The 19,043-nt window shown below is 30.1% G+C and overlaps 2 protein-coding genes and 1 long non-coding RNA gene across 4 annotated transcripts in view; 2 read left to right on the top strand and 1 right to left on the bottom strand.

The window, feature by feature from the left end:
• The window catches only part of LOC106692632 (cardioacceleratory peptide receptor), a 533,326-nt gene that overhangs the window by 512,877 nt on the left and 1,406 nt on the right, over positions 1 to 19,043 (top strand). For both annotated transcript variants that reach the window (XM_067053153.1, XM_067053154.1), the window contains 2 exons: positions 4,848 to 5,028; positions 15,089 to 15,266. In XM_067053153.1, coding sequence (XP_066909254.1) covers positions 4,848 to 5,028; positions 15,089 to 15,251 — 344 coding nt within the window. In that variant the 3' untranslated portion in view covers positions 15,252 to 15,266. The remainder of the gene's footprint in view (positions 1 to 4,847; positions 5,029 to 15,088; positions 15,267 to 19,043) is intronic.
• On the top strand, positions 1,907 to 4,159 carry LOC136797207 (cytochrome c oxidase subunit 1-like). The gene is given in 4 exon segments (XM_067053146.1): positions 1,907 to 2,164; positions 2,167 to 2,347; positions 3,734 to 3,741; positions 3,897 to 4,159. Coding segments are annotated over 4 exon segments (690 nt in total). The 5' UTR covers positions 1,907 to 1,926.
• The window catches only part of LOC136797210 (uncharacterized), a 31,015-nt gene continuing 27,099 nt past the window's right edge, over positions 15,128 to 19,043 (bottom strand). The window contains exon 3 of the long non-coding RNA XR_010845049.1: positions 15,128 to 15,247. This is a non-coding gene — a long non-coding RNA (uncharacterized lncRNA). The remainder of the gene's footprint in view (positions 15,248 to 19,043) is intronic.

Here is a 19,043-nt window from a genome sequence, read left to right as displayed (position 1 = left end):
CTCTCTCTCTCTCTCTCTCTCTCTCACTCTCATTTTGTTGATATGTTTATGATGATTATTAATTATTTTTTTGTTATCTTTAATGCATGCAATTTCTTTGTTAAATATAGACTTCAAATATATTTCTGTTATCATTCCAACTCGAAAATAATTTTCCCAGCGCATATTATACCCGGCAAGAGATAAGTCTTTCACTGAGGCTCTCAGTTCAGGTAACAGGGGGTGACATCATAAGGTCACATTGTGTCTATACGCTGGCTCAAACGTACCTATCTCTCGAAGCAATTTTAGTAGCCAGCAGCCTGGCCATCTACGTTATCTTATTCACTTCATCACAGCGGCTGAGGTACAGTATTGGCTATTCTTACACGAGGAAAAGTCGGGCGGACGTACTTTTTTTCGAATCTACCTTCACGAGGAAAAAAACAATCGCCAAGCGATGGCCTCATCAATCACTCACCATGATATAAAGACATTTATCTTTTCTTTTGTTTGGCCTTAAATTTAATTTTTGTAATTGTTATAACTTTGGTTTGTTCTGTATTTTGTATAATTTTTTTTTCTTTATAGATTTACAGTTTATTATGTTAAATTATTTTAAATAAACCATTAACAAAATTCAAAATTATTAATGAAACTATACTAACTGTACACAAATAATTAAAACATGTAATATACTAATAAGAGATGATAATAGGGTACACAACATGATTGATTATCGGGGAATTCAAGCAATATTTGCTAAATAATTAATGTTTCATCGTGCTGTTGAAGTTGAGCTTGATTACATAGGGAGTAAAATTACAAAATAATTAAAGTAAATTGACCCTTCTTAAGTTTGTACGCAAATTACATGAAGTAAAAGACTAGATGAATGTCTAAAATCGGTGTGAGCCCACTATTTCCACTATCCGCGGAAGACCGTTTTATTAGTCTTTTAAACATTCACTCTTAGTTTGTATTAGTAGATCTAGGAGGACTGGGTAATGGTAAACTTAAGATATTTTTTAAAATTATAAATGTTATCCAAAAACTTCGTAGCTCTGCTCATTTCGATGTTTTTTCTTAATAATTCCTACAATATTGGAAAACTACAATATATTTTTAAAGAAGATTGAAATTAAAAATTATATCAAGTATGAAATAATTAAGGAGTAATCATGAGAAATGAGGCATAATAGGAAACGAAATCCGTAAAAAAAAGTCTCAATTTGGTGTAATTAAGCTCAAAATAACGGTAGACACTAACATTAATTTGTGAGGAAAACAGTATCGCAGACAGACTTTTAACTAATCATGAACAGTTATTCGATTTTAATTATTATTATAATGATGTTATCATCAAAACAAAAATCAATATGATTTTGGTAGGACACCTCAAAATTAGAGGTTTTACGTTAATCAAAAATAGTATGTAATCCAAATATTTTTTTAAAGGCTTGCATATTAACTGTAAAAAACTTCATTATGTTTTGTTTTTTTTTTAATTTCAAATATAATAAATAAATAATAATTTACTATTTATATTTCTAAACAGATCATTTGTACTACTCTGACTCCGGGTAATATCGCTGTAACCTTGGGTTGGATAGGGCTTGATCTATATAGAATCTTTATTGGAACGCACTAGAGCAAGTATCCGATCCAAGATAGAGGAATATTGTGTTATAACACAAAATCTAGCATATATTGCTTTGTTTTCTGTTTCCTTAGTCTATATCATATCCAACAGCTGTAATAAAAAATAAATAGTAAAAATAAATTTACTAAATACAACCCAAAATAAAAATCATCCTAAAGAGGTTTTCTACACAACCACTCATACATAATTAAAATCACGGTAAGGAAAGAGGATGAAGGAACTAGATACATTTTCTTTTTAATACCTAGCACAATGTTGAACTCTTAACACTTTAAAGTAATATAATGAGGAAAAACAGATATTTTATTTACATTATTGAATCCATATATTTATTAATATTACCTGTACTAGCAGGAGCTATTACTATATTATTAACTCATCGAAAATTTAATACTTCATTATTTCATCCATCAGCAGGAGGAGATCCTATTCTATATCAACATTTATTTTGATTTTTTGGGCATTCTGAAGTTTATATTTTAATTTTACCAGGATTGTGATTAATTTCCCATTTTATTAGACAAGAGGAAAAAATGAAACATACGGCATATGTGGAATAATTTACGCAATATTGTCAATTGGGATTTTAGGATTTATCGTATAGGCTTATCATATATTTACAGTAGGAATAGATGTTGACTCACGACCTTACTTTGCACCCGCTGCAATAATCATAGCAGTACCAAAAGGAATCATAATTTTCAGATGATTAGCCACTGTTAAAGCCTAAAAGTTTCGTTTCTTTTTAGGTCAATTTTTCTATTTGCATTCCTAGTGATTATCGGTTTTGTTAGTTGGAAGTTTGTGTTTATTCACTAATTTTTTTTACTATGAGTGATTTTGTAGTTTTGGTTTGATACATAGGGATAAGGGATATAAGGAGGTTTAGTGTGCATAAATACATTGCGGAGGTGTAACAAGTGCAGACTCGTGCATATGGATCTCGTACTTCCCAGCGGCCTGGAAACGAGAGATCGTAGTACCATTACTCAAGCCGGGGAAGAAGGGTGATTCGCCCTAGAATTATCGCCCCATCAGCCTCCTCTCGCACATGAGCAAGGTCTTTGAGCTCGAACTACCTTCTGTGCCGGAATTCATAGGCCGTAGGCACATCTTCAATCAAATTCTTTGATGAGCTGAAATCCTGTGCCAATCCTCTATTCCGAGAGATCGCCCCTCCACCGAAACCTGGGAGTTGGCAAAGGACTGTCCCCCCGCCGAGGGAAGGACTTCTGGCTCTTCAACCTGAAGTCACCCACACCTCAACACTATCCCCCGGCTCTCATGCCACTCATGTATAAACCGCCTTCAGCGGACAATGTTTTTCTTCATCTTATAATGGTATCAGGCAAAACAAGATAAAATGTAAATATATGTATGTATATTTTTTTTTCCTAGGTTAAGTAAAATGTATATAATTGTAATTGATTGAAAATAAATAAATAGGAGGTTAGGAAAAAAAAAACAAGTACAGAACTATAGTGAAGGCAGTGGGGCCAGTGCCATAATAAACTGGCTATAACTGCGGATGAGGCAGATGAAAGTGAATATTTAGTAAGCACTGGAGCGATCTTAGGAGGCACAGTGTGTGTCGCGTTTTCACTGATTCACATACGCTCTGCCACCACTGGTTTGTCGAGCCAAGTTTTTGTTGGAGCTGGTTTGTTTTTGTTTTTGGAACTCATTCACTGACTCGCCGGCGGTCATTCTCACCACTGTGCAGTCAACTTTTGTTGGAGTTGTCGGGCTGCCTGGCACTAATTCTCACCACTGGCAAGTAATTCTGGTATACCAACTCTGCACTCTTATTGTTATTATCGATATGCGCATATCGACCCCCCCCCCTCTCCCCGACCATCTGTAAGTGACTATTTTTCTTTTTCTTCTTTCATAGAGCTTCATAATTTTTTTTCTTGTTTGCTTAACTCAAGTTAATTAACTTACTATTTTTTTGTAAAGAGAATTGGAATTTTTTTCTTTTTGTTTGTACATATATCAAAATATTTTTTTTTTTACTTCACACTTCATTATTTATTTTTTGAAACAACACACAAGTTCATTTTTTTGTTTGTATTTTAATTTTTGTATTACTTGGAAGGGTTTTTTTCTTATTATTTCATTTTCTTCATTATTTTTTTTTTGTCTGTGTGATATTTTTTTCAGATCCTCCGTGTTATTTAACCTGAACCAGCGAACATTTAACTCTGGGGAAGAGGTCGGTTTTTCACTAACGAAAGTCTCCTCGCCCCAACAGCCACATTGCATGGAGTAAAAATAAATGCACCACCAATATTATGAGCTTTAGGATTAGTATACCTGTTTACTATTGGGGGGCTAACAGGAGTTAATTTAGCCAATTCATCTATTGATATGATATGTACCGAGGTATTAAAAATTATTAATATTATAAAAGTTTGCCATATGTCTCGTCGTACCGGGTATGTCAACAAAGGGCACTTTGCAGGTGGGTGGTTAATGGCCACAGGTGAAAAGGTCCCTCCTGAACAAATCTATTAAAAACAGGTATTGCTTGCTGGATCTGTCGGTAGGCAGGTCAATTATAAACAATACTTGTACCAACCAATTTTCTAAATTACCATTCCTTGTGACGTATTTTTCTTGGGCGTGGCTGATTATAGCCAATGAGGAAATAAGATTCCCAAAAGGCGACGCCCCTTTTTAAAACAAGTGGGGGCAGGAGTAAAGAGAACAGAACACAGACAGAGAGAGAAGCAGTAGGGTAAAGAAGTAAAAAGACCGAAGAGAGGGGGCAAGTCCTAAGGAGAGCTCTTCAGACATGGAACGCCATCCCTTATGCCAGCCAAGACGTCACGCCACACTAAGATATGAATCATCCAAATCAGCAGCTATAATTATATATTAGACAATAAGTAATAATGTAATAATCATATTTTATGGCAACCATTTACCTTAATTGATTTAATATCATCATTTATCAATAAATTGTAAATAAATACTTAGTTCCTTTATGTAGTTTATTTACTATTATATTACACAATACCAACTCTTATTATATTACATAGTTAATGGTAGCAACATTTTATAAATATAAAGGTATTTAATGATATCTGGTAAACACACAACAAGCCTTTGGAAAAGAATCCAAATATAATCATAGTTTTGTATGACTCAATATAAATTCATTATATTCGTTATCTAAATTTCTAATATTTTTCTTTTTCAGTATTTATTGTTTGCTGGTCTCCGTACATAGTGTTCGACCTACTACAAGTGTATGGCTATGTTCCAAAGACTCAGACAAACATAGCAGTTGCTACCTTTATCCAGAGCCTTGCACCGCTCAACTCTGCTGCAAATCCCCTCATCTACTGTCTCTTTTCAACGAGGTTATGCAGAACTCTAAGGCAAGTAACAAAATGTGAAAAGCAAGTTTTAGTTTTATATAAAAAAATCTTTTAAAAAAATAAAGATGAAAAACTAAATTATTTTATTCATTCTGTTTTCTTGATTTAAATCAGATAATAAAAACAAAATCATCAAAATAGAAAATTTTCACTCGAGTTTTATTTTAGACGTCAAGGAACGAATTAATTTTTCGGATCTATTGACCTTTCTCTAACAATTCATTTGACCAGTTAATACATACTAATAATAACATTATAATACTTATACTATTCGATTTTGGTGACATCTTATGAGATTGTAAGCTTGATGTCTAGATGATCCAGTTTCACTTTTATCAAGTTATGTTCTTTATTTTCACTGTGCAAACGTTTATATACATTTACTTCACATGCATTGATTTCTAAAACAGCTTGAGCGGTTAACAAGGGTTACATGTGTACTTCTTGAAGTTTATTTTAACATATTCTAATGCTGAAAATTTTAAAGAAGAGGCATTTAAGGATGCCTTAAGATTTAACACAGACTCATTTACTATGCATTGCTAATTCCTAAAGCCTTTATAGATGGTGATGATTGGAAAAAAAAAATCGATAAATTCAACTCTGTCCAGGTAATTGGGCTATTCGTTTAGCTACTTTGTGATACCAAACAGTAAATATAGATTTATATTGTGTGAAGTTAGTTTACTGTATGAAGTAAAATATAGCCTAATAGTCCGAGTGGTGGTCAGTAAAAGTATAAAATAGTAAAAAAAAAATAATGTTAGGGCAACCGTTTTATTTTCTTCATAACTTTTACCTACGCCACAGTTACTTCACCTAACTATCTTTTAATAATTTTTTTAACCATATTTTTTATTATTTCTAATAAGTATTTATTAATCTATTTCTATATTTACAATACTATAAACAATCTTATCACACATTAGTGTAGCTATTATTAATTAGTTTCCTATTAATCTATGATAATATTTTCTTAAATTGATTTCTTTCTTTCTTGTAAAAATCTTTTGTATAAGTTTTTATTACCTTTTTAAATGTATGCTCATTTTCTTGCCACATCTTACAAAGTTTGTATAATATTCTCATTTAGCCCTTACGAAGCAATGCAGATTGGGATGAAATGTTGGATACCATTATATAGTTTTTTTTTTTTTATTATTTTGTGCCTTCATTGCCGTTACCTCCCCCTCTCCCCCAATACTATTCTACTATAAAATATCAATTTACATTGGTGAGATGAGTTTTTTAGTACTTTCTTCTGTCTTGATCATGAATACATAATGATATATAACACAAACTAAACAGATAATTCTCAGATAACGTTTATAATAACAAACCCGAAACACAACACGTCCAGTCAGAGATTTAGTACTGTTTCTTGAACAAAGATTGTGCTAGGAGATTTCTTCATGATCATCATGTTATTATTTTTCTTCCCATTAGAGGGCAATTGATATTTTGTTACGCCAAGGAATGTCGTTATTTTTGTTATTAACTTTACTTTTTTACCTTATTAATAATTATTATTTTTATCCATTTATGTTATCTTAATTATTTTATTTATAACGTTGTATACAGTTAGGGGTGTTTTTTAAATGAGACTCCCAAACCCATAATCAATTGTTAATATGTAACTGTAAAAAACTACGAATTTATTTTAAAAAGTTTGTTCATGATCACGATTAATCACTAGATTTCTTACTGTGGTCACACTGCCACAGGGTTGACTCACAACTACAGTGTTCAAACCCGTGTTTGTCCTTGGAGTTAGTAGCATAGTATCTCACTCAACGAGCCAACTCTAACATATAGATAAACATTTGTATATTGCTATATTAGGTTTCTAATTACGTAAAAGTACTCGTAATACTGAAGAAATTATTATTAAAAATTAAAATAGAAACAAAATATATGAATAAATATACAAAAAAATTCCATAAGTAACATAAGGTGTAAACCTTTATAAATTATGCTAGTATTACTAAATTTTTAGAAAGATCGAAAGTAAAAGAAACACCGCAAAATAGAGAAGTAATTTTTTTATATCTATTCTGAAAATTTAATATTACTTAATTTTTATAGTTTTATGAAAATAAAAATGATAATGATTAATCTCCAAAACATCGAAATATGAATCGGAATAGGGGAAAAAGACATGAATACCACTTCATCTTTTGTGGGGAAAATACTATTCTTAACAATGGTCCGGAATATTTGTCATCTGACCGGGGCACTGTCGCACTGCTAAGTCCCAACACTCTTCTTATCTCACCAAAGGGTTCAGAAAATATGACGTTTTCTTGAGTACTCTGTCTCAACCCTCTTCTTTATAAAGACAAAATTCTGGTTTCATTTCACTTGGTAACTAACCACATTAAATATAAATGTGCGTTTAGAAAAATCATTCTAGTATATTTTTATGCCATTAATTCGGGTATATTCATAACTTTAATCAGAACTTCTAAAAGATCACAATCATTTAATTTTAACACAGATAGGATGAAAGATCTTTTTTCAAGGAAAAAATAGAAGAAATTTCTCTAATAATTAGGGTAAATGCCTTGTATTCATTTACCAAATTAAAAAAAAAAAATGTCTTCAGAATTAAATATTTTCACGTTTTGGACATTAAGGAAAAAAGAACGAAGCGTTGAGAATACATTTGTAACTGAATATAAATATGTATAATAGTCATATAATATTAGTTCTCAGGTTTTGTAAACCAAGCTTCTTTATACCCAGCAATATACTCTCTTAAAGTATTAGGATGCATAAATAATAAGTTAAACAGATCAGTTAGATCATTTCAAAGAAAAATTAAAACTTTTTTTTTACTAAATAAACTTTTTACTAAGAAAAATGATAATAAGAGGTGTCCGATTACTTAAAGGCAATCTGTGAAGCAATATGAAAATGTTGCTGCTGTGCAAACCGAGCGTTTGATTATGAATTACAATTTCATCGAATTCAAACATAAATACAAGTATGGAGAAAGTAGAAAGAATTAGGAACAATAATAATTTTTTTTTAATATATATTATTGAAATAATTTCAGAAACATATATCTAATCCGTTTAAACTGTTGAACGGAATTTGGAGTGGACAGTATAAGTAGAATTACACCAAAATGTTAAAACATATCTAGTTTTTATCATATAATAGAATATCTAGAACAATCTGATAAATCTTTTAATTCTGGAGTACATAAAACGAACTGGGTAGATTGTCTTCTATTTCGTGACAGCCCACGGAATGAAAACTCAACCTTCCCACTCGGATTATAAAGGGGAGGCAATCTGTAGGACAACCTCTCTCTTCCCTCCCCTAATAGCAAGGTACGGTTGTTTTATACACATTTTTGTTTTTTATAAACCATTAAAGCTCATTATAAATAGTTTCTTTAGTCAAACCTAGAAAAATAGATTATTTTTAGAAAAAACAATGCCGATTTCAAAATGTTTTGCAGCTTCTAAAACACAATCTACTTATGACATTTTCTGACTTTTATTGATTATACTTCCATCCATAGAATTGGTGCCAATGTAAAACTGGATATAGTTGAAATTATATCCAGCTAGCATAGAATTAATACAACTAGGAAATGTTAGGGTATCGATATGACCTCTTTAATTCGTCGAAAAGTTTCTTGGACCTGAAAACCTGATATTCGCTTTGTCAGAACTCAGCGATTCTGTGGTCAAACCTCAATTGACAATTGGCACGTCCATCAGTCCGCGTTGATTCGGTTGTGGGCTAGCCTTACGTTCACTCATGTGAGAAAATGTCTAGGATGGTTACCTTCCAATCAGTGAGCTAATAAAACGAGTGCTCTACAATTTCGTTCTAGTATACTACACAATTGTTTAGAAAAAAATTATTTTTTTTCTGTGCGAATGAAAAGAAAAAAATCTTACTGCACAAATGACTAATCTTATACTAACATTGAGAAAAACTTATTAATCAATTAATAATTAACCCAGTAATTACTTCGGTTGGGATATTCAATAAGAAATATAATTGTCAATACTTAGCTTAAAAGATATTATACACAGAGTGGAAAAATCAGAAAATATTTTTTTTTCTTTTTTTTGGGGGGGGGGAGGGAGGCTAGCATAGTGTTATTAAATTTCATTTTATAAAGCTAATCACATAATTTTTTCAGCATGAAATTTTATGAAAAATGATACTACACATTTTGACTTTTTTATGATGTATGATAAAAAAAAATTTAAGATGGTACCTATAAAAAAAAATTCAAAGAAATGCTTACAGGCTTTTAGTAAGTAAAAAAAAATCCCGTCTATTTGGAAATTAAATATGTTAATATATTAACATATTTAATTTTGTATAGATCAAAATTAAATATGTTAATATATTAACATATTTAATTTTGTATAGATCAAAATTAAATATGTTAATATACAAAATAAAATATTAAATATACTCCTATATATTTGTAATAATTTAAAATAACGCGGTAGGTTAAGTTAATAAATTACTTTTGGCCTTCATGATACCTGATACCTTAATTTATAAGAACTGTGAAAGGAACTGAAGAGAAACTTCCCTTGAAAATGAAAAAATAACAACTGTAAATAAATAGTTTCCTTTCCTTCCAAGTTTCAACTAAATAATAAAGCGCTTTAAAAGATAAGCAGCTGATCTTGAAACTACAATCAACAATTGACTATAGAAGAAACTTCATAGCGACTACGCTGATTAGTATTTTATAGTCTTTCAGTTGTTGTTTCATTTCTCTTCTGAAATTGCCAGCTATTTTTACATGATGGATATTCTGGTATCCATTTCTTTGATCAACTATTATTCAAAATTCATACGAACATGTACTATCATTTTTTTTTCTTTGCGGAAGGAGTGGGTATCGGAGTTCATCTGTCAGTAAATGAAAAAACAATATTTGAAATCATAAATAGCAACATAACGAAAAAATAAATTGGTAGATTCAGCAACTAATAAAACTTGAACTTCTGCTGTTTCTATAATGCAACACAAACATTCAATTACAGAATTCACATACTAGACTAATATTTTGCTATCATTTGTAGCAACTTCTGTCATTAGCAGAAAGTAAATTAAAAATGGCAAGACTGCCCTACAGTATACTTTAATAATGTGGCTCTTACCCCTGTAGAACAGATTCGTTATCTTGGACTACATCTTGACAAACGACTAACCTGGAATCCTCATATAAGACTAAAAAGACAAGAAAGACAATCTGCTCGTAGATTTCGACTATTGCAACATTTACTAGACAAACGGTCAAAATTACCAACTCATTACAAAAGACTGATCTACATGACAATAATAAGACCCATCTGGACATACGGAATTGAGCTTTGGGGCTCCACTAAACCTTCGAATTCCTCTCGTATCCAATCTTTATAATCCAAAATCCTTCGTAAAATCCTCAATGCTCCTTATTTTGTTACTAATAAAACCATCCATAAAGACCTAAATGCTCCTTATGTAACCGATCTAGCCCGAACCCAATATTATTCCTTCTATAATAAACTTCCTAACCACCCAAACCCACTAGTTTCTAACCTTGCTTCCTCTTCCATTCCTGGCAATCCTCAGAGGCGCCTGAAAAGAAGATGTCCTCGTGACCTTATATTCTAAACTGTTTTTAGAGTTCTACTACTGGGTAGTTTCTCTACATCATGTATCATATCATTATGTCATTATGATCAAATTTACTTGTTGTATTTTTTATACAGTTGTAAATATCAATAAAAAAAAAAAAAAAAATGGCAAGTAATCAAAAATAATTTTTAGCGGAAAAAGAGCAATATTTATGAAAAACTTCAGTATTTTTAGTAATACCATTCAATTTATCTTATATTTACAACATCCAATTACATGATTCAGCATTAAATTTACAATGTTAAATATAGTAGTTTAAAATAAAATAAACTGTTTATACTGTAAGTAAATAATTATCAATTATGTCGAAGCAAAATTCTATATAGTGAAACGGTTTTTTTCATATATATTAAAAGTTTTCTTCCACAATCAAATTTATTTTAACATATTATACCTATAAATTTTAACTCCATCAAAAATGTATAAACGTTTAATACTTTAAAATCTTTTCATTTTAAAATCATTTGTATTCTTCTTTTCCTTATTTAGGATTCTAAATAGCTTGTATTTGATCCAGTGAGAAAATAAATAGTCTGGATTTTTATTAAATACATCGTCAAATTTTCGTTTTATTTATTTGTATAATTCACCAGGGGGTTTCATAAATAACTAATCAGTTTTTTTTTTCATAAAAATGCCGAAAAAAACCTTTAAAAAAAAGTTGGTTCAAGTAGGAAATATACCCACAATTATTAATAAAAACGGGACTGATTCCTCTAATATAAATAAATAAAGTAGGTTAGATGTACTAAGATTCCAATTATTCATTACGTACTCATAAAGCAAAGAGTAAGTAAATATAACTAAACAATTAATATAACCGTCAATATATTTTGCAATGCTTAATATTGTACAGCATATTCACCGTCTTTAAATCATACTGAAATATATTGTGTCAATAAAAATTAATTAATTATTTACTTTGGCATACCAATGAATGAAATATATACTAAGGGGAAGTATATTTCGATCGTAAAATAAATTAAATTCCAGTTTTATAAGGAAATGCACTGTTTTGGACCCCCTAGGTTCAAATAAGCAGTCTCGCAAAATGGTGAGTGTTTAGAATGACCAAACACCCACCATTTTGCGAGACGATAAGTCGTACGAAATTGAAATTACATATTATAGCCGGATATATCCAGAGATATGTTATTAACCCATTTGATAAAATCGGCTGACTAGAAGCACCACTTTTATGGTATAGATTTTTCATAGTTTTTCTGATTCGAAAACAGCTCTAACAATTTTGATTTAAACAGTAAAATTAATTCTAGAATATCAGATAGATTTTATCTTCTCTGAAAAATTCTTAAAAGTATTAAATGCCGATATTTCAAAAAATCTCCCTCTAAAGTACCTATGATTTTCTTTGTTTGAATTAATTGACCAATTTACATTTTAGCAAGTAAAAAAACCAAATAATTATAAACTATGATAGGATTTATTAATTAGCTTAAGGATGTGACAGGAAAAATATTTTTTGCAGGTTGAAATCACATTTTCGGAAATAAGTAAAATAGACGTATTATATATCGTTGAAAAGCCAAAAATATTTTTTAAAAATAATAATATTTTAAAAAGGGATTAAAGGGTAATGCAGAATGACAAAAAATGAGTAATATGAGTGAGTGTACGAACGCATGCGCAATGGGATCAGTCTGATAAATGATTTCGCCACCATTGTTATTTGATTGTTAAATTAATTAATAATTAATTTATTGTTAAAATTCAGTAACCCTTCACATAAACCCTTCAGTTGACAGAATAACTTCATAAAATCGTACTTAGCATTTCCAACATTCATTCTACAACAATTCAGCAAACAATAATTCGGAAAGCAAATTTTATTAAACTGGTATATTTTTATATTTATGGCATAAGTTTGCTAAGAAAAAAGTTTAAATTTTGCTACAAGAAATAATGTTAAAAATGCTAGATTTAAGTGTCATCATGGTATTTTTTTTTATTTCTTTGAGTTATTTAGTAACAGTTATTTTAAGCTACTCTGTTATTTTGTTATATCGAAATGAAACAAGAAATTCGCACTTCTTTTTTTATTAGTCATTCTACATTAATCTGGACTCCTATTTCTAAATTCGTTGAAGCTATAGTTAATAAAATGTTTTAATTTCAATCCAAAGTTCAATTGCAAAATATCAGTCGTTAACTAACTTAAAGGAAAAAATGATCGTATGGAATGGAAGTAGCCTAACAATATTACTGTGAAATATGCAATATATTGATGATAATATTGATGCCACTTTTGAATTCTAGAAAATAAACTAGAGCATGGATTTTTTTGTAACGAAGAAAAATAAAAGAACGTGAAACTTCAGAAGGCTAGTTGGATTTTAATATACAGAATTGGGGTTTATCGAAACGAATTATAAGCTTTTAAGACATGATTAATAAAAATCTAATAAGCAATATATTTGAATTACAGAGAGTAGATAAATAAGTAGATTGGAAGGTAGGTCTGATTTTGTTAAATTGGTTGTTTTTGATAAATAAAAGATTCAGAGTTCTAGCGCTACCTTCTAAACATTTTTAACTATATAAAATTATTTAACAATAATTTGGGAGATGGACTTTATTTGTTCAATCGACTACCAAAACGAATAATAAAAAAACCAATCACAGAGAAAACTAAATAGTAGCCAGTAATTTTTCTTTTCTCCTTTTAATGACTCCGTTTTTATTGTTTCAAATTGTTGGAGCAACCTCAGTAACTTCCGTGCAACTGTGAGTGGGCCTCCATGTTGGATAACCTTCTTTTACTGTACTTCCATTTTGCTGTATTCCATGTGTGTCAATCTATTTTTCCTATTACATGTTTTGTTTAGTTAACAGTTGTTTACTGCTTATTTACTCTTTCCCTCATCACAAATAAACCTAGCTATATCAAAAATCCATATCATTTACATATACCTATTTTCGGAGATATCTTGTATTCTTATTATTATATATGTTAACATCATACTTATCACTACCGAAACGGCCCTTCACCGTTCCAATAATTCAACTGGCATAAGCCACTACAACACCACCTGGACCTTGCACATCACCTCAAAATGCCACAAGGCAATCGAAGGATTTACAAACTACCAGATATACATATTACTTACCAGTATGTATTAATTAAATTACTTATTTCGTTATGGAGGTACGAAAAAAAAAAACTCAACTCCTTTAAGGAATATAATAGCCCCATTATTATTAATTTATTGCTTGTAAATTATTATCATTATTATTTTATTCATAAATTATGTTTAATACATTTTTTATCATTCGTTCGTTCATTTATGATATTTTATAACTAAATTTGAAACCGTACACCTATTATTATAATTTTATGATAAGTTGAATTTTTTAAATTATCTATAGATACATTTTTTAAAGAAAAATGTAAATTAAAGCACTTGATTTATTTCTAAAAATAATTTCCAAATCACACTGTAAAAATCAAATATTTTATTCTATGTTTATTATTTTGGCACCTTATTTATTACATGTATTTATACTTATATATAAATAAATTTAAAAAATATATATTGGCACGATTTCAAAGTTTTGTCGATATCGAACATCGAAGTACACTAAGTTTCGTTATTTACTTTACAAAATACTTCTCCACTTGCTAGTTTGTAGGGAATGAACTGGCCGATCACGCTGCAAGAGAAGCACTCGCGCTTCCGGGACGGGGTAAAGCAATTTTAACTCCGTCAGAGATATGCAGGCCTCTTGTAAATGAAGTCAAAGATAAATGGCAATCTATGTGCAACTAAAGCCCAATGAGCAAATTAATAAGGATGTCAAGCCCTGGGGTACCTCCAGTCGCAAATGCCGTAGAGAGGAAGTTGTACTGACTAGGCTGAGAATAGGTCACACGAGGCTCACCCACTCCTATCTTATATCAAAAGAAACGCCTCCGAACTGCCAGTATTGCAATAACAATTTAACAGTAAGCCATGTTTTGCAACGATGCCCATATTTTACACCACACCTCAATAGCTTGGGACTAAGCCAAGATATCTCAAAAACCATTGGAGACGATGATAAGGCAATAGAATTGGTGTTTCGGTTTTTGAAATCACAAAATTTACTGATAAAAATATAACTTGATCGGAAGAAAAAAAAAAAAAATTAACGAATATTAGCTAAATTAAATAAAATATAAATGGCGTTGATGACCAATGAAGTTTGGCGCCACTAAACAACCAAACAAACAAACTTGCTAGTTTGTTCGCAAATAACTAAGGGTCTTCTTAAGTAATGAGAAAGTTTGAGGCAATGTGCGAGAAGAGTAAGGTTAAAAAGAAATAATTATAAAGCATTGACAAATGTAGAAGGTAAATAAATAATATGATGCTAATCCAAAATTTTCTTACAGACGGGTCCCTCCGTGCTCCTGGCTTAACGACCTCTTCTCCCAGTGCTGCCCAGGATTGGCCACAGCAACCTGCCTCACGATGGATCACAGCTCTACGCTGACATCATCCCTGCAGTCGTCCAGAGGTTCGAGGCTGTCTTCTAAGCACGTCACTGTACTCTAAGGCGTAAGAGGAGAGGTAAATAAATAGTGGAACACAATCATGTGATATGATAGATCGAAGCTATCTTCCAAAATGATCCTAATTACTCAAAATTCGATTAAAATTTTAAACGCACCTGTAGAAATTGGTGGTGCATTAAGTAACTAATTTCATTTAATCCTGTTTAAAGCAAAATATCGTTTAGAAAAATATATATTGACTAGTAAAATATACATTTAAATAATATTTAATTTCATGGTATATTATTAATAATAAAATATTGAAAAAATCGTTCATGCGGCCTTAACTCCATTCCATACTCTAAAGAATATGGAATATATTTATACATTTCATACGAATATTTTTATACATTTCAAAAAATTGAATATCATTCCTAAATTTTCATAAAATAATTAAAATTATTATCTTATTATTATTATTATTTTTTTAACGAAATTTATAAAGCGTAGCATTCCAAAACCAAAAATACCACTCATTAATTTGTATTATAATATTTTTTTCTTTAACTGTTTTATACTAAATTGTGGGTCAGAATTTTTTCAGATTTATGTAACTTTTAAAAAATATAACTGATATATATATCAGAAAGAATTATGTTCCATGGATTGACTATTCTTGTGATATCGATATACTTTTACTAGAATTAGGAAATTAAACCATAGCCTAGAATAAATTAATGCTAGAATATTTAAATTGTGCTGAACAGATCAAATAATGTCTATCAATTTTTTTCTATTAATGGCGTCCTATATATCGCATTACAATGCGGTTACAATTTTTTTAGGAATATTATCATTAAATAATAAATTATATTTGGAAGGCCAAGAGTCAATTTGGAGTAATACTATGTATGTTAAATAAAAAAATAATAATATCAAATAATATTTTTACTGTTAAGAACTCAATAAATAATGACGTGGACCATCATAAACACAATACAACAAACAAATATAGAAAAGATTATCATAAAAAAATAAAATCTAGAATTAAACGTTATCCAAAAAACAAAATACTGAAAAATATTTTCCAATTCATGATCATTATTATAATTAGGTATATTGGTAGTTGAGCCACAATACTGTACTATCATTGGCAAGAATAAAGTTATGTTTTTAAATGTTTATGTATAAAATGCTAAATATGTTGGATTTACACATATTGCACTGAATAAATTTGTTGATAAGTTAGATTTTCATATATTTAAAATCAAACAAACCAACTCATCTTTCCTAACAATCGAATGATATTGATTCATAATTAGTTTTTAAGTGAAAATGTAAATTAAAAATCTTTTAAAATCTATATTTAGAAATTTATGATTTTTGAGTTATGTAAATATTGCATTGAGTGTCATACCAGAATTTTTTTTTTATAAAAAGTATGAATCATGAGAATAAGGTATAACAAAATAAAGAAAATTTTATTCTTATGCAAGAAGGAATCTGCAAATAAAGATCTTAATCTTTATAGGTGATATGTGTAATTGTGTGTCTTGAGTTTATGTTGCAAAATGAAAATTCTTAAATAAGTTATTGATATGGCCAGTAAAAAAAAGTTTACAAAAATATTGGTTGTCTCCTCCAATCAGTGAAAAAATTATAGGGGGAGAATCAATATTTATTAGCATTATAATCAAAGTAAATGCTAACATATTAAGTTTGATTATATAAAACGGAAATGTTTAGTGTTAACTCCCTTGGTTTATAAAAAAAATAAGGTACTGAGATAAGGTAAATTTAACGATACATGGTCTGTTTCGCAGTATAACACTGATAGGAATATCAATGCAATAAGAAATTAATAAAAAAGAGAATAAGGAATATAAGTATTGTAAGAAAAAGTCCATAAAATAGGGTGCGGAATATAAGTGAGCAATTTATCGCTCAAGAAATGGTCTATACTTCTGCATTGTATAGGGAAAGGGTACTTTATCTAATAGACATTAATAATTTATGTCACAGATTGCTACAAAAGATATCGGTCGTAAAAGGTTCCCTAATCGTTTTCCGTGATCTTCAAAATGCCATCATTGACGTAAGATCAGATATAAAAGACCAGCTAATGGAAGAGTATCGTATCAATTGTATTTTTGTAGAGCTCTCCTTTTATACTTACGATTCCTTTTATTATAAATGAATACATCAATTTAATAAAAACCTAACGCGCTATTATTTAATCTCTCTAGTGAGATAGTACCATATATTCGGTGAAAGGGCAAAAGGAGCGTATCCAAACATCATTGGGTTGAATTTTAGTTATAGGTATAACGTGAAAGTTTATATCCATTCAACCAGAAAAAAAGAAAAGTGATGGTAGGGCATCGTTGAACATAGCGGAAGAGAAATGTATCACCAGAAATGTTGAGTAAAAATGTCTTTGAAAACAAAAAATCAGAAGAAAAATTTGTTTAATAAAAAAAAAAAATTGATAACTTATCATTTAAGAATGAAATTCAGGAGTATGAGGGCAAAGAGGACTAGCCTTCTAAATTGCGATGTAAGGTAATGTAATGCAATGAAAGAAATGTATCACCCAAAATGTTGAGGAAATATAGTAAAAATGTCTTTGAAAAACAAAAAATCCAAAGAAAAAATTGTTTTATAAAAATAACATTGATAACTTATCATTTAAGGATGAAATTGAGGAGTATGAGAGCAAAAAGTTCTATCCTTCTAAATTGCTATGTAAGCTAATGTAAAGCAATAAAAGCAATAGCGATTCAAATTAGGTTCCCATAATAATTTAATTATGACTACTGACTTGCCGAACCCTAATTATTTTTTGGAAATTATTGCTAAACCAGTATGTTTTTTTTTTAATTCTGTACTATGACAAACAATATTGATACACGATTTCGCCTGTTGTTTGTTCAGTTTGGACAAACTTTACCCCATCATTGGTCGCTGCATGAGAATTTATCTCACGTTAATTGTTTTTCGGGTCTAGAAACTGCTAGAGGGAGACTGTGGTTCCCATCTTCCTGGAATCTGTAGTTCAGAGTCTCTTTCTTCTATACCTCGCCCCCTCCACCACTCTAGCCGCTCTGGGTAGGCATCCAGCCCTCTTTCCCTGACAATATACCCTTCTAATGAGATATTACCTCACGCCCAACTAAGGCTGCTGTAAAAATATTCAAGTTGTGAGGATTTTTCTCATGTGCGACAAGTGTATTTAATACATAAAAATGTATTTCCTCGAAGGAAAACATAAGCAGAACTAGGGCTTGAAGAAGCAGGAACTTCATTAGGTACATATTACTTACTATGAATTTTATTTCGATACTATAAGTGTATGTTATAATAAAAACTTGTCTTTTCATCTTATCACTTCATCTCTGCGCCGTATGAATACTACTTTTTGTAAATTTTCGGGTTATATTCAGGCTTTCTGAAGAAAAAAGAATTGCCACCAGTGTAAAAGACCAATATGCCCCAGTCATACGGTGTTCACTTGGACCAGTTGTGCACAAGAGATTTCTTTAGACTGAGCATTTTTTTTTTTAGATTATTATTATGTTCTTATAATATTATACATCTGTATTTTGATTCTTTTTATAACTTTGTCTGTCTAAAATATTACATTATGTTTATTACTACTTTATAGTTATGCTTGTTTTTTCAATTTTTTAAAACCAGTTTACTCTTGTATCAAAATATATTTTTATTTTTTGTTATGCTTAAATAAACCTAATCTAAAGCAAAAAATTATATTTTAAAAAATATTTTCGAGAGATCTAGAAAAGAAATGTGAGAAAAAATCTCACGCGCGGTCATTCGTGTTAAAATCGACTTA

Source organism: Halyomorpha halys, unplaced genomic scaffold (genome assembly GCF_000696795.3).
Source record: "Halyomorpha halys isolate HHAL.00 unplaced genomic scaffold, Hhal_1.1 Scaffold64.1, whole genome shotgun sequence".
NCBI classification, from domain to species: Eukaryota; Metazoa; Arthropoda; class Insecta; order Hemiptera; family Pentatomidae; genus Halyomorpha; species Halyomorpha halys.
This window is presented reverse-complemented; position numbering and strand designations above follow the sequence as displayed.